This window comes from Nematostella vectensis, chromosome 14 (assembly GCF_932526225.1).
Source record: "Nematostella vectensis chromosome 14, jaNemVect1.1, whole genome shotgun sequence".
In the NCBI taxonomy this organism is placed as follows: domain Eukaryota; kingdom Metazoa; phylum Cnidaria; class Anthozoa; order Actiniaria; family Edwardsiidae; genus Nematostella; species Nematostella vectensis.
Window position 1 is genome coordinate 9,946,929 of NC_064047.1, and position 16,775 is coordinate 9,963,703.

Here is a 16,775-nt window from a genome sequence, read left to right on the forward strand (position 1 = left end):
GTTTGGTCTTCGTTAAGAAGAGCATAAGAAAAAAACAGAATACAAATACAGTAAGCTGAACTCAAGGGCAAGCACAATCAAACAAAGCAGTGGAATTCTCCTGCACTTGCAAAAGTGTGCTTGCATTTAGGTCATAGTGAGGTATAAATCAACACAAGGTTGAAAAGGTATGTTAAATGCCTCTGTGGAACAGAGTACTGTAGTTGCACTGACGTTTCAGGGGGGGGGGGGGTGAATAGGGGTACTTAAATCCGCCGATCCGCTACATTTTCTGGGCAAATCCGTGGATCCGCAGATATTTTTAGATCCGCATGGTTTGACAGGTAAACAAAGCATCAATCGAAATTCATTTAAAATCCGAAATTGGACCGTCAATGCAGTCAAAATCCGTAATCCGCGCCCAAATTGTCGACAGATCCGTAATCCGCCGTATTTCCAAAATCCGCCAATCCGCTGAAATAATCATCAAAATCCGTAATCCGTGAGCATTTCGGGGCCGAATCCGGGAACCTATTCACCCCCCCCCCCCCCCCCTTCCAGCATTAGCTCCGGTAAGGGCTAATGCTCGAAGTGTCAGTGCAACTACTCTGTTTCACAGGTGTTTAACATACCCTTTCAACCTTGTGTTGATTTATACCTTGTCTACACCACGCCTATGCAGACAATCTATATTTTCTACAGCTTGCCTGTAGTCTTCCTAGCTATATCACAGGTCAAAGTGCGTACAAATAGATGCCTATAGGCTACCACCTAAGCTACCCATTGAATGAGAATGACACAGCCAATTTGCAAATGATTTATTTTTATGCAAAATCCTACAAACTACTAGAGATCCCCCTCAGGCCAAAAGAACTTGTCATGCAACTTACATTTTGGCAATTCACATCTTAGATGTGCTATGCCACTTCTAGATAAACCAAAACAATCAACAACTATAAGTTCCTCAAGTTCCTTACAATTTTGGGCGAGAGAGTAAACACAATCATCATTTGCGGAACAGTATGAGATATCCAAACACCTCAAACCAAGACAATATCTTGAAATCTCCACTATACCCCTAGAGTCTATTGCAGGACAATTGTTTAGATATAGTTTTTCAATATTTGGGCAACTTTTTGCAATAGTCCCAAGTGTCTCATTGTAAATGTTATAGGATCCAGAAACATCAAGGAAAGTAAGACCAGGATTTGACCAACAAACTTTGGAAAGAGCTTCTTTAGTAAACGAACAGTTTCTTAAATCTAAGTATCGTAGTTTGGAGCTTGAGTATTGGGCTAATGTTTCAAGACAGTCCTCATTCAAATTAAAGTTATAAGAAAGATCAAGAATCTCTAACTTTCTGCAGCTCTTGAAGACAAGGACGAGTGCTGAAGAGTTCACCCAAGGACACAGAGAGAGTCTCAATTCGACGAGATTTGAGCAGCATTGTGATAGAGCAATAAGCACACATTTCGAATCAGTATTCTCATCTAAGCTTTGATTGTGATTTTCTTCCTTTCCAAACTCTGACAAGTCGAGCGATTCCAACAAGGGATTCTGTTCAATGATTCTGGCAAGAACTTCGAGGTCCATTTTCTTGTACTTCTTTAGAGTAATTCTCCTGAGATTTTTGCATTTGCCAAGAAGTGTATTCCAGTCTTCGTTGCTCAACGAGGCATGGCGGCCTAGTCGCTCGATATCAAACTCGTGTAAAGTTTGGAAATAAATGTCAACTAGTTCTTTGAAGAGCCTACAGACTGCTCTACAACTAAAGAGGGTCTTAAAACTTAGTTTTGAAAATACTGCTCTAAGCAAGACATCTCTGTGAGGAAGAGAAAGGATTGTCGTTTGATGCTTTTCTATTTGATAAACACAATCCGACATCTTGATTTTTAGCCAAGCCTGCCACAGGAGACCCGGCGAACCACAGGCGGCCCAAACTGTTGCCGTATGTCCCATGTACAAAATTTCAAATTTTATGTTATTTCTACAATGTATTCCTCATTGCCCATAAAAAGGGCGGATGCCACAGGGTTGCGGTTGGGGCACAGGCCTACTCAGCTCTGTTTGGTAGTCTACAGGGCTGTAGCAGGGGCTTGGGCACTGGGGGCACGTCCCCCCCCCCCCCCCGAAAAAAAAACATATATATTTTCAAATATTTAAAAAAATGTTTCTGTATTCCCCCCCCCCCCCCCCAAAAAAAAAAAAAAAAAAAAAAAAAAAAGTTGGAGGCCTGCTACGGCCCTGGTGAGGCCCGAGAGAGTTTATTGAAGTTTATTTGAAATTGATTTGGAATTTTCACACGTTCGATCGGGTCCAATACTTTGTCCCCTGCTATTTTTGTGATTGAGAGCACATAGCTGAAAAAGTTGCTAGCAATAAAAAAGAGACTTGTAAAATATAAGGCATTTATGGAAAAAATGTCCTATTCTGTGATTGGCGGGAGTTATTGGGGTAATCCTTGCTATGCTCTCGAGAGTCGACATAAATTGTTAAGACGCTGAGGACCAAGTTTTCTGTGAAGTTATTCGAAGTTTGTACAATATCCGGTATCATAAGTAATATTGTTTTCCGAGTCCCAGGGTGTTGTCATTCATTGAGTTATACTAGTATATTTTTTAAAATGTACTCGAAGCTCCAGGAATTTAAGCCCGAGGATGGGATAATAGCTAATAAAACAAAATATATTTTAAATATAACTTAATAATAATCTCTAGCATGTTGTGAACAATGCAGACGATGAAGAATTCGCCGTGTCTATATACATCGGGTACCGAACTACGCCGAGCGAGCGTCGTGAACAACGAAAGTCTTCGGCATCCTGTCGGAACAGGTAATATAGGGAAAAATTCGGATGGCCATTACATCGGCTGCCAAACTACGCCGAACAAGCGAGAATAATAAAAGGCAAAGTTCGATAAAAAATAACAGCCTGTCGTAAACAATGAATGTCTTTCTGTCGGAACAGGTAATGAGGAAAAGTTAATGTCCATCAAATCGGCCCCCGAACTACGCCGAGCAAAGCGCGAAAACCTACGAAGCATTGATTGCTGCGTCGGCTGTCGCAAACGAGAATCTTCGAAGGCAAAGCTTGATAGAAAATATCATTCTGCCGTGAACAACGAATGTCTTCGGCATCCTGTCGGAACAGACGGCGGGGAAGAATTCGCATGAACATCACGTCGGCTGCCAAACTACCGAAACTACGCCGAACGAGCGAGAATCTTCAAAGATTAAAAGATCAGCCTGTCGTGAACAACGAAAGTCTTCGGCATCCTGTCGGAACAGGCAACGGGGAAGAATTCATGTCCATCACATCGGCTGCCGAACTACGCCGAGCAAAGCGCGAAAACCTACGAAGCATTGATTGCGGCTTCGGTGCCTCTGTGTTGTTTGAGTCCTCTTTGCTCAGTATAGCCTCGGCAGCTTGTTGAAACACTTCCTTGATGTTCCAACGCATCTTGGCACAACATTCGACGTATTGCCGTGCTCCTATTGACTGTGCTGTAGCGATGGCCTGTAAAGAGGGTAAAGCTGGTATAAGATAGTGACATAGTTGGGTAAAGATTTTAGAGAGATGTATCAGGGACGGATCCACAATGTTAAAAAAAGGGGGGGGAGCGAAGCAAGAGTTTCAAGAAAGGATTCATTGTTCCTCCGTAAATTTCCTTACATTTCTTGCTATTTTTAAGCCGGGATCCGCCCCTGTGTATAGGAATATATTTTGTGCTCCGCCTTTCCACATTCTGGAGTGACTCCTCCTCGAGATCCTTGAAACGTTAGTTCTTTATATTATGAAATACCCTTTTCATGAACAAAAAAAAGTACGAAACGAGACAAATAAAAATAAAATATTTCTTATTAGTCGAGCACGTTTCGGGTAGCGCGTCGGAGACTGCTCGTGCGCCACTACTAGTAGCTCAGATTACGGGCAACGTTTACTTAACGCCGAGTTTTGGGGTTTTCAGGCTGTCTAATGCTGTGTTTACACTTGAGCGTCCAACCTAGGTTGAGTAACTACCCAACCTAGGTTAGATTTGAAGTGTGTGTGAACACGCTCGAAATAGCCACTTATGTGCCGGCAATTACAAAGGATCCGCAACCTAGGTTCAGTTGAGCTCAACCATTCCAGGAGGCATGGTTGAGCGTACTCAACCGAGGTTACAGGCAAATCTGTTGACAGTTCTTGTCAGCTATCGCTTTCCGATGTCAGTCATTTCTTAAATAGTGTTTACTCAATAGTCATGTTTTCTAGATTTGCGCATTTTGCTGGACATTTTACACAATACTTTACAACAAACTTGTTTTCAAGTCAAGGGACTGCGAATCCCTAACGTACTAGCACAAAAAAACTCAACGAAAACGACAAACATAAGAGAAAATATCAGGCAAGGTGGTCCCTAAAAGACCATCTTGAATTATAGTGAATCTCAAGCAGAAGCCACCACAGAATAACAAGAACGGCCAGAAAAATCACAATAATCGCAGCAGCAATTTGACCTCAGAATTCAAATTGATAACACCGGCGCTGTTCCAGCTGAATGATTAACCGATGTTAAGTTTTCAAGTGTAAACGCATTTTTCTAACCGGGGTTCAGTTAACCACAAACTGAACCTAGATTGACGCTCAAGTGTAAACACAGCATAAGTATACGCGTAGTGGGTATCTTTTTTAAGGGGGCGGTAACGGTTATTTATGTGATCCGTGAACGGCCTTTTTTGTTTATCGTGAGTCGTGAAAAGGACAAATAAAAAACCGTGATCCGTGATTGCTACCTTTCGCCGTGTTTCGTGAATGGCGAAATTTAATCAAAGTGAATCGTGATCTATGCTGTATAATAATCGTGAATCGTGATTTCCAAGAAAAGATTGATGCTTGTCGTCAGTTTATCAGTCGATCGTGAAACGTGATTTCCAATTTTTTAAACTCGTGAAAGCTGCAGGGACCCACCCCTTTACCGCCCCTGATTTCAGTCAAAAATTCCAGTTTCAATTCCCTTAAAAAGGCATTCTGTGTTTTAGAATTTAGCCTAAAAGCTCTGTTCCTTCTGCCCTGGACGAGAAGAAATAAGTAAGCAGCAAAACTTTGAGTCCATGCAAGAGCTATGACATAGACCAAGCAGGTGTACTACTCGGCCAATCTCGTGTTTTACCAAGCTTTGAATACTTACTCGTAATCGGCTTATGCTATCCGCATTATCAGGCTCCCCTGGAACCGAGAGAAAGTTGAGCTCTAACGCTGAGTCCGTCCGTAAGTCATTCTTGCAACCAATCAGAAGATAGGGAACGCCCGGGCACGCCTCTTTTAGTTCTGGGGCCCACTGGGGAAGAAAAGAAACATAATTTATTTTCCTGTCGGACGCGCTAAAACACAGACCATTCAATATCTGACCGGGAAGTGACATATCATTTTTTTTGCTCGATATTTTTTCGCGGCTGCCTGGTTTGCTCAATATTTAATCTTGGAATGTCGCGGTGTCTTTTAGAGAAGATCTGCATGTTCTACTTTTTTTAGGGATTTTGGCTTGCCCGAAATTGTTTTGAATTTTTGCTCCGGCAAGTCAGATATCGAATATCTATGGTTCCAAGCAAATATTGCATTCTTTTTGGGGCTCTAATAGCATTTATACAACACTCTCAAATAATAAATTTCTGCCGATGGAATGTAATGATAGAGGCAGAAATGTTTATTTTGACGGCATGTGAATAACACGTGGGAATGTGAAGAGAGTGCAGCATGGGTAGGAGTATATAAGGGGAGACATAGCGTGTTAGTGTCACTCTAACCAGCTCCTCTGTTTAAGCCATATTGACTTTTGCTAATGTATATTTTCTTTTTTAAACTTTTTCTTCGGCTCTTAAGCCCCGAGAGCACGCAATGCTGTGCATTGGTTCGGGGAACACGGTCCAGAATTTTTTTCCCACAGGGTTTTATCTCTGGTTTACGTGTCGAGTATGGAGAAGGGCAACGTCGCGGACCTTATCTCGGAGCAGCTTTCAGTGCAAGGTGGTCGTCAAGAAGCCGACTAACTTCTAAAAATCTTTGGGAAAGTTGGCCACTGGAGGGCTGAGTGCTCCAACTCAACACCGAAGTCAAGCTGACTGTATGGCAGAGACAAAGATCAAGGTGTGGATTCTAGTTTACCTAATAATGGATTTTTATCCCTTATTGCGAAAGTTTTGGTGTTGTGTTTCTTAATGGTTTTCATAACCAGTGTTCTATTGTCATGGGTAGATTAGTCAATTTATAGATTTTTAGAAATCTATAGGTGCATTAAGCTTTATCCTTGACTCCGTTGTCGTTTGAAATATAATTCCTTGTCTTAAAGTACTCGGTCCTTTTGTTGATAAAACAACACCTCAGCGTTTAAACATACATCCTTTGTTAGCGAAGCTATCAAAGAACTTATTTCTAATCATTGAGTATAGGAATTTAGTTATAAACCAGAAATCATCAATCCTTTATTAGTTCAGTCAAATCAAGCGGTAAGAAACGCCTTATTATAGATCTTAGACTTGTTAACAAGAGTATTAGCAAGCAGAAGATAAAATGTGTGATAGTAGATAGAGTAAGACTAAGACTATCATCTAATTAAGATTACTTTTTGTCTAATTTCGTCTGCACATCACCATGTAAGACATTTTTCAGATTATAGAAAGTTCCTGTATTTCTTGTGAGATTTGGGCCATGGCCCTCAGCATTTTCAGTTTCGTATTTTGCCTTTTGGCTTGTCATCAACACCATTTATGTTTACTAAATTACTTTGTTACGCATTGGCGCTCCCAAGGCATTCCTATTGCAGTTTATTTAGATGATGGGTTGGGCGCAGGCAAGAATGCTATTGAGGCTTCTTGTTTTCAATTTAATCACGCATGCAGATTTATTGAAATCTGGTTTTGTTTGTCATTGTGTTTAAATCCCAATGGGATCCAGCTCAAGAAACCGTCTGTTTGGGTTATGTTATTACTAGTGCAGCTTCCATCGATTTTAGATGAAGATACTATTTCAGAATTGTCATTTTGGCGAAACAACGTTCATCAAATAAATTGTAAAACACAAATGCTGTTCCCTGAAAACTAGTATACTCAAGCGTTCCTGACGTTGCTTTTGCTGCCTATATAAATGTTTATCTAAAACTGGTATGACTTTGGAAAAAAACAGTTCTACTTGGAGAAAAATCAGTGCTGCTTCATTGGTCATTAAGGCTTTTCAGTTTGAGCTTTGTAATCGCAATATTGCATGGTTTATTACAAGAATGTAGTCTATATCGTTTATCACTTAGAGAAGAAAATAGTTATTCATCTTTTTGTAATAACGTAAACAAGTTCATCGCCTAATTTTTATTATCATGCTATTTTTATTGTTTAAGTATTATCTTATTTTATAATTTATTTTATTTTTTATTGTATATAGTAAGTCGACTGAATTTATGGATTACCTATTTATTATTAATTTATATTTAGATTTATATATTTAGATTTATATATATTTTGTCATCTTTTCTTCATACGAAAGTGTTGAAAAGTAATAAAGTAGAAGTAGAAGTCATGGTTGGTAGCAAGTTTTCCGTAGCTCCAGTCTATGGATTTAGATTAGTTACACTTCTGTTGTGATAATATTTCTTTGGAAATCAAATGGATTTCCAGATAATATATTTGCGACGCAGATATTTTGATTGAGATTATACTTCGATGATTGCATCATAAAAGAACATGTTTTCACAGGCCTTATTTGCTCTGGGTTCCTCATCTTGTTGATCGCTTTTCCTGCCATTATCCCATTACAATAACAAGCTTCCATGCTTTAAATCTAGGTTCTATCAACCTGGCACGGACGCTGTAGATCATTTACAGAAAACCGGCATGCTGATAATAATTGGTTGTTTCTGCCATCTATTCTTATTCCTAGGGCCATTAATCACCTTCGATTGTGTAGTGCACAAAACTTTGATTGTCCCCTTTTGGAAATCAGCAGCATTTTGGCTTGTTCTTGTCCAGATTGCGTTCATTGGGACAGCGCACTCAAAGACTAGAGATGATTAAACTATAATAACATGACTCTGGTAAGAACTAAGAACTCTTTGTTTGGTAGAAAATATAACAGTTTCCGCCTCGTCGCGATCAGAATTTCTTTCTTAAGAGAACTCGTATTTGTATGTCAAGCTTTTTGCACTAGCGTCCAAGGCGAGTGTAAAAAATACAAACTCTTATCACTATAGCTTATAGCATTTAAATAGATTAATACCAGTGATTTACACTGACTGCAGGACTGCATATGCATATTGTGTAATACTGTTATGAGAATACGGTACTCTATAACCGAGAGTCTATTGCACTCTTGTTCCATCAATGTCAATCATAATACGTTGTTTTTTTCAAATATGATTTACACTGACTGCATTTGTACCTCGTGCAATAATGTTATGAGTCGATTGTACTCTAATTGATTTGAGGCTATGGTACTCTATATACCGAGAGTATTGTATTGCACTCTTGTTTCATCAATATCAATCATAATACGTTGTTTTTCAGATATTATAATAACTATAATATTAGTGAGTTTAACACCAATGATTTAGACTGACTGCATATGCACATCTTGTAATACTACAGGTTAAAAGTCTATTGTACTCTAATTGAATAGATTCTTTGATACTCTATATACCGAGAGTCTATTGCACCCTTGTGCCATCAATATCAATCATAATACGTTGTTTAACAGATATTATTGTACACTGAAAAATAATAATTATAATTGCATTTATAATGATAAATTTGCTTTGCTCATGTAATCCTCTCAGCTTTTTGTTTTTTCCTTCTTTTCAGATATCCCAATGAAGGCTTCTGGGTAGAATAAGTGTTTCACCTTCTCCATCTTCCGCGCCAGTCTAGCCCGAACTTTGTTAACTCTATGTCATTCAGCAGTGATCACTGCTGGCGCTGGCTACATATCCAAAATAAACAGGAGTTCTCCTGAACTGTGTTTGTTGTAAAGTGTTATGAAATGGAGGCAAAATTAATTCATTTCTGCCGATGGAATGTATTGATAGAGTCAGAAATGTTTATTTTGACAGCAAGTGAATAACACGTGGGAATGTAAAGAGAGTGCAGTATGGGTATGAGTATATAAGGGGAGACATAGCGTGTTAGTGTCACTCTAGACAGCTCCTCTGTTTTAAGCCATATTGACTTTTGCTAATGTGTATTTTCTTTTTTAAACTTTTTCTTCGGCTCTTAAGCCCCGAGAGCACGCAATGCTGCGCATTGGTTCGGGGAACACGGTCCAGAATTTTTTTCCCACAGGGTTTTATCTCTGGTTTACGTGTCCGGCTCAGTATTACCTTCTTGTAAATATAAATTAGGCGATTATAATATTTCACCTTTTCAGATTGTAATTGTATTGGAAATTTAGCAGTGTTTGCTGCTTGTCAGATTGTTTTGTATTGTAATGTTCATTCAGCAGTGATTACTGCTAGCTGGGCGCTGGCTACATGAAAATAAACAGGAGTTCTCCTGAACTGTGTTTGTTTTAAAGTGTTATGAAATGGAGGCAAAATTCGCATTCTCTGATCGGCATGTGTTCCAAAACTAGAAAACACCTTGACGTCATCTGTGCATCTATTAGTAGGCAGACATACAAAAATTAGATCTATTTGTCAATTGTGCAAGAGCCGAATACTCATTTCTCTGCTTTCAGTCGAGGGCAGCGTAGCAATTCCTACAACCAATCAGACAAGCCTCCTGCAGCTCTGTTGCCCACAGTGGAAACAGAGAAAGGTGCTGTAAATCCCAATGAGAGGAGTAACCTGCGTTGCAAGCCTAAAGAGTCGGGGAAGAAGAGACGAGGCGCGCGCTAGGAGTGACGGTGGATGTGCAAACATTCTGAAGATAAAGTGGCACTGCGAAAAGGGGCCGCTTAATATAGGCACAACAGTATTTTAGTAATTCGCCTTATTTTTCCCATTACCTTGTCGATGACGCTTTGTAGCGAGGACGGGTTGCCGATATCAAAGCACACCAGGAACACATCGGTATCAAGGTACATCTGGCGACGAATGCTCTCATAATTCTCAAGTCCTACAAAAATGAACAAAGACAGCAACTTCACAAGTCATGTTTCCCTTTTCGGTAGATGTGACGTCATTGACATAATATTCTTCCCTGGGTATTGTGTAGTTCCAGAAAATATCCATACCCCCCCACCCTCCCCCTTTGGGGGGGGGGTCGAGTGTATGATCCCCCACCCCTCTGGAATTTCCAGCCCCCTGAAAAAGGTAAATACAGTGACTGTTAATGAAAAAGTACATTTTACCCCCCCACCCTCCCCTCTGGAAATCTCTGGCGTCTGAACCCCCAACCCCCCCGGAATTTCCAATCCCCTCAATGGGGGGGGGGGGGGTGGTGGTATGGATATTTTCAGGAACTACACATTATTATTCAAGAGATGGAAGTGAGGTGTGGGGAATCGCTATTGCCTTGACCAAGCCTAAGGCCAGGCGAAAGTGTATTGGTGCAGGCAAACACAAGTTCTCGCCGGGTGGGAGAGTGGGTCGCCCACGTTACGTTCAGCGGACTCAAGATATATGATGATAAGAGATGAATGGTTGTTATGTATCACACTATTATAGCTAATCGTCAGGGAAATCTATTGCTATGCAAATTGAGTTTACATAGTCTGTCAGTATGCATGATCAGCATTTGATGTCATAATTACCATACTGGGTTTTCTGTTGGGTGTTACAGATTACCTGAACTGTCCCACAGCATGAATTCAAGATTACTATCCCCTGAAGTCACATCCGTCACGCATTCTTCAAATATGACTGTTTCCTCGACCTAAACAAAATATACGGGAAATTTGAGGCAAGGTCTATCCGCAGTCTAACAGTCCGTCACTCTCGTAGTCCTTTGGTCTGTCTATCTGTCTTGTCTGTCTCGAGTTTATCTCGTTTTGTTTGTCGTTCCTTACGCCTGTATCGTGTTTTTGTCTGTCCGTCTAGTTTTTTTATGTTATTTTTTTATGCTCACCTGGTCTGTCCGTCCGTTTATCTCCCATTTTTCTCCTGTTTGTTTGTCTGTCCTTCCGTCTCGTGTTTTTGTGTGTCCCATTTATTTTGTTCGTTCTCGTGTTTTTAACTGTCCGTCTTGTTCTTTTTTGTGTCCGTCTGTCTGTCCGTCCGTCTGTCTCATGTTTTTTTGGTCCGTCTGTCTCTGTCTCCGTCACTTTGTCTCGTATTTTTAAATGTCTGTGGGTCAGTGTGTCTATCTGTCCGTCCCTCTGTCTTGTATGTTTTTGTCCGTCTGTCTGCCTGTCCGTCGTCTCATACTTTTGTCTCGGTTCCGTGTTTTTGTCCGTCTATCTGTCCGTCCGCCCGTGTTTTTTCTGTCTGTCTACCCGTGTCCATCGTTTAGTGATGACTCACCTCTATATCACTCTTCACCAGTGCGTTCAGAAGAGACGTCTTACCGCTCTCTGCGTCCCCAACCACCGATAGTTTGTAGCGTTCGGACGTTGCGTGTGTGTCAGATTGTTCTGGTACGACGTTAATAGAGGCTTTGAGTAGCATCTTGTTAATATGCTGATGCTGAAAAATAGCGGATAAAATTTAAAAAAAAAAGCCGACTTGCGACGACAATGTTGCGCCTAATTTTACATTCCCCTAAAAAATGTAGGCGCGTATAGGGATGTGCGCAGGATATGCGCGCACCCTTGGCAGGACCCATTGAGATCCATGGGTCGTTCTTCGAACTTTTTTTCAATTCTATTTGGCACCTTTTCATCTATGATTCACGGGCGTTGCTTCAAATACATTCATATTGAAAAACAAAATTTACAATTGGTTTTCAATTATATTTCTATTTACAATAAATTCTCTATCAACTGACGACAATGATTTTCGTTTTATTCATTGTTTGTTGCTTGCTGTTACACTTTTTACGTTCTTCACCAGTCCACCGCGACCGGGTGATACATTTGAAAATGACTATATGAAAAGTACTCAGTATTGGCTGGGGGGGGGGGGGGGGGGGGGGGTTGCGTTGTCATGGGTATCATATGAAAAAAGCATAGTATTTGAAGATTCCTTGATAAGAAATGACCCACTTTCTGCGCGAGCAGGGTGAGCACCCTCCTATTTCAATAACAAAGCAGAATGGCTAATAAACTTCTTTATATGTGAACTATTATGAATAAAAACAAATTGAGTAACAAAATTAAATATGTGAACAACGATATCTAAGTCGAATTCTATTGCTATTATATACAAGTGATCGAATTTAAAGGATGACAAACTAAAAAGAGCAATACTTTCTCTTTATTCTTTTATAAAAGCAATACATTTCTGAGTTAGTGATATAGGTTATTATTATTATTATTATTATTATTATTATTTTATTTTTGTTTCCCCGCTTTACTATTTTTAACAAAAAACTAATTTTAATGTTGGTTTTACGACTATAGGTCTTGTATGTCTCAGCTACAATCAAGAAGACGGTATAATATCCGCAGCAAACTTGTGATTTTATTTCATTCTTAACAGGCTAGATTGTTATCGGAGTCCTGGAGATTTTTCCATAAAAAAACCTGAGATTTTAGCATAAATCCCTAAAAGATTTGATCTCATTCGAATGGTTGATTGATGTTTCCTGGTTGTCTTTTTCGAGTGCACGATAGGTTCTTAGGCGGGATATTAATGGACATCTCGTATAGAAACAAAGGGGAAAAATTGCAATCAATTGGATTTTCAAATAAGCACAAGCCGTAATAAAAAGATAGCATATTGAATAGTCCACACTTTCTATTGGTGCACACCTGTCAAATAGTATTTTAATATTTTAAAAATGAGGTAAATGGAAAAAGCTTAAAACGACAACGAGTTCTACGTTTTTGACAAAATTAAACAATGATGTTTTCGTTTGATTCTCATATTTTTGAAATTGATAAACTCGATAGTCAGGTTTTAAATTATTCTAGCTAATAACCCAATGTGTAAATGAAAATTGTATTTGAACTCTTCTGCTCTGCTTGCCTTTTTGTCTTTAAATTTTATAACGTTTTGAACAAAATCTCCCAGAAATGTCAAGCGTGTTCATATAGTCGCGCTGAAGCCCTTTTCCGCTTTTAGGTTGTATGTTTATTTGGTATTGGATCCCCATTTACTTTGCTTTTATTTTCTGACACAACTTTATCTCGATAGAGCCACTTACCTCAGCAAATGTAATTGAATCTGATTTATGTTTCTACGAAATCATATTTACCGACATGTTTGTATACCTACCTGTATCGACACATTAGGCTGACTGGCAGACCTTTGTCGAATCTTTTTCATTGTCCTCCCGTTCATTTATTTTGTATTTCTCCCACGGCGATGCACAATAAAAACAAACTAGCCCATGATAATGACTTCCAAAAAACCCTCTTAGAAATACAGCAAACGTTGTTTGTTCGCGTAATCGCGCTATTCTCTAACAATGCTCTCTCGCACCCACCCACGGAACTATGAGGATGCATTTATTAGCATGTCCACGTCGTAGTCATTTCCTGCGAATCTCCTTGAGAATTCAACCCCAAAATATGATTAAATCATTTGGTGCGATCAAGTCAAGTAAACCCATATTGTACTTGTAGGCGCGTACACAGGGGGGGGGGGGGGGGGCAAAAAGTTGGTCTTTTCTTATTGAGGAATCTTGAACAACAAGATCTACATATACACTCGCTTTTTAATGAAATTCTAATACACCATTTTTACGACGTTGCGCGCGCATCCAAAATGCCACAGACTTGCGGGCAACCGCTGATCTAAAATTGCGTATGAAGTGGAGTTTACAGACGAAGCTATAGAAGATTTTGACAGAGTGCTATAGTCAAATTGGCGCTAGAGTTAGATTCCCCTTCGTCCGTATTTTGGATCACCTTTGGCCCGCCAGTCTGTGGCCTAGACAGGGCGTGCCATAAAAGGAATTGATTTGTCTTTTTTAGTTGGCTTTCTACGTGTGATTGTTGTTTTCTAAAAACAATTCCTCTTACGCCCTTGCAACTCCCTGAACTTTGGCACAACCGTCTGGCAAAAACGAACCAGCACAAACAAACTAATCCCAAATATTCTTGGACTTTTTCTTTTGTATTCATTGCTTTAGATTTCATAAAAATCGCATTATTAAATGCAAAATGCAATGTCAACGAGCTAAGGAAATTGTTGTTGAATTATTGATAGGCGATAGGTTAAACTTTAAAGACGCAATTTGGCTATTGATATGGTACTAGAAAACTCATTAGGAAAAATATGTCCCTACAAAAATGTTGCCTGCGGCGGTTAATTTTCGTTTAGCTGCAAAAATACTCTCAAAGGAAATGGCTTGCTCGCGGGAATTGAAAACTTTTTAAACATTGAGTTTTTTTGCCGGGCATTTTTATGCCCGGGATTAACATGTCAAGAAAATGTGTAATTTACGTGAAACAATGACGTTAATTTAAATAAACGTGCGTAAATATTTTTAAAGGCTATAAACAATTTTGGATATAAAGGAGTAACGAAAAAAGCAACGGTTTTTTTATCTACTTCTTTCTACTAGATTATTAAATGAGTTGTTTTTTTATGTGTATCATCAATTAATTCAGTAGTAAATGAAAATGAAAATAAACAAATGTCCACAGCATAGACTTGCGATATAAACGTATAAACTTTCCAAAACAAGGAAGCCGGCTTGCATTAAGCGGATTTCACTTTTCGCAGTAAGATTAATTAATACAAATCCCATGCCAGCTTGCAAGATAACTCGTGAAGATAGAAACTTCTGAAATGAATGCTGGCTGTCACGCACACTCCGGCCGATGAGAAGGTTATTTAGAGCAAAATATCAGCTGAACACGGATAAAAAAAAACATTCGTAAACGGGTATGGCGCATTCTAATAATACAATATCGTAAAAGTGGAACCATCAAAGTAGGACCTTCATAAAAACGAAGGGTTTTCTTAACAAAAAAAAAAACATTTTAACTTAACTGAAGCGTTTCTATAATCAAAGCAAAATTAACTTTTTAGGAAAACAATGTCTTTTGTCGTAAAAACATTCACAGCGTCATTTTCGCTTAAGTTGTATTATCTTTTGGTGACTAAAAACAATGCTTCGGTCATTGATGAAATAATTATTGTAACTTACCTCGACATTGTCGGTATCTGAGGCTCGATGCCTGAAATCCTTGGCGGAATGGATAGCCTCAGTAATCATAGGAAGAGATATTGAAACTCGGCGTGCCATGGCAAAGAATTGCCAAAAGTTATGTCTTGTTTTTTTGCTTCAAACTCCCCTTATCTTCAAAAACACCAACGTTTCTATCGTGTCAAATTCCTTTGCAGTAATTACAGTCAAACAAAAGCATCCAGTCTGTTGTTGTTGCTGTGTTTCTCGTCTCAACTTCGTTAAGAGTCTTTCAGTTATAAATTTGACTTTCTAGTCACTTTGAAAGCAACGCGCTGTGTCTCTTCTTAACTCAAAACAGTCAAAGGTCTCGATAGAACGGGACACATCTCGGCAGATTGATTGATGTTTGGTTAATGCCGGTAGCTTCGGGCGCCTGCCGCAATCCGGTTTCCGTCCACTTTTCGCTCAATATCAAAGACCTCACGTAAACTTAACTCCTCAATGGCACAGGCTTAAACAAGGTTACAGTACAAACTAGCAAATAACACGTCATTACCAAAGGACCACTTCAGCAATTAATCCCTGAATGGCTCAGTAAACTTCGGCGAAGTTTTCTTTGAAACACATTCCGACTCACTGATTCATAACAGTCATAATTGCTGTCATTTCCATCAAAAAGGTATCGCGTTGTCACTTACTGTTGCCTTATTGTCACCTTCATAATAGCGATACTCTAAACACAATGCACAAATCAAGAACTTACTGTAAAGAAAGCCCCCCTACCCTCGAAAACATAGCTCGTTATTTTGGAATATTTACAGTGTGGATAATTAATTTGCGAGATATCATTACCGGAGATCAAAAGTCTGTATTTCTCTTCAGTTTTGTGTGATAACATAGCAGGAGTTCCGAAGATAGTTGATTTGTTGTGGTTATTCGCTGTCAACATAAAGAACTACTGATAGATAACCGTTTATCGACTGTTTTATATTGGATAAAAACACGAAGTCGGCCTACCACAAAACCGCGCGATAAGTTGTTATCCGTGGCAAGGGGGCGACGACTTTGAAAAGACTGAATGTTGCCTGTATTTAGCCGATAAGAAATATTTCCGATTCGTATGATCACCTGGAGCGAGTGTGAAAGCGGGAGAGGAAAAGGAGAGGGGAATGATCTAATATCTCAGAGGTCAAAGAATTAAAAAAGCTTCGATCGCGCGCCTACAAATGATCAGCCTTTCGTTTAACTTTTTATTTACGCGCGCTAATTAATGCATGTTATTGTTAGCGCCTTTATCTGCTCTGAAACTCCACAGAAAAGCTTGGGTCACATTCATTTTTTTTAATCAGTTCATGATTTTCGCAGTTTTGATTTAGCGCAACAGAACGATAAGGCATCTGTAGTTTTTGCCCGATAAGACAGCCGAAATGGTCACCTAAAAATCGTACTTATGTGTAAGGGGGGCCTCCTCACCCCCCCCCCCCCCCCCAGTCCCCCCAGCCCCCTCCTCCCGCTTTTGCCTTTTGCTCTCGCATCCAGCTCGCGCGCGGCCAAAAATCCAAGATGGCCCCCAAACGGGAAAGCGGGGTTTTCATCGCGGAAACACCAACATATGCCTACTAGTAGGCTAGAGGAGGGATGGCGCATGCCATCTC

At 39.7% G+C, this 16,775-nt stretch overlaps 1 protein-coding gene and 1 long non-coding RNA gene across 3 annotated transcripts; one reads left to right on the forward strand and one right to left on the reverse strand.

The window, feature by feature from the left end:
- Nucleotides 1-2,211: 2,211 nt before the first annotated feature.
- Nucleotides 2,212-15,906, reverse strand: LOC5510320 (ras-like GTP-binding protein rhoA). Of its 2 annotated transcripts, none has more exons than XM_048722020.1 (6): nt 15,139-15,906; nt 11,403-11,564; nt 10,728-10,815; nt 9,947-10,056; nt 5,151-5,300; nt 2,212-3,496 (listed from the first exon to the last, which is right to left on the reverse strand). In XM_048722020.1, exons 1-6 carry the CDS (start codon nt 15,235-15,237, stop codon nt 3,221-3,223), a joined length of 885 nt encoding a protein of 294 aa, XP_048577977.1. In that variant the 5' UTR covers nt 15,238-15,906; the 3' UTR covers nt 2,212-3,220. The 2 variants fall into 2 exon arrangements, with proteins under 2 accessions (XP_048577977.1, XP_048577978.1); XM_048722021.1 differs by lacking the exon at nt 15,139-15,906 and adding an exon at nt 13,257-13,592.
- On the forward strand, nt 5,412-9,497 carry LOC116617080. Its single transcript, XR_007306574.1, has 2 exons — nt 5,412-6,106; nt 8,806-9,497. It is a non-coding gene; the product is annotated as an uncharacterized LOC116617080 (long non-coding RNA).
- Nucleotides 15,907-16,775: the final 869 nt, after the last annotated feature.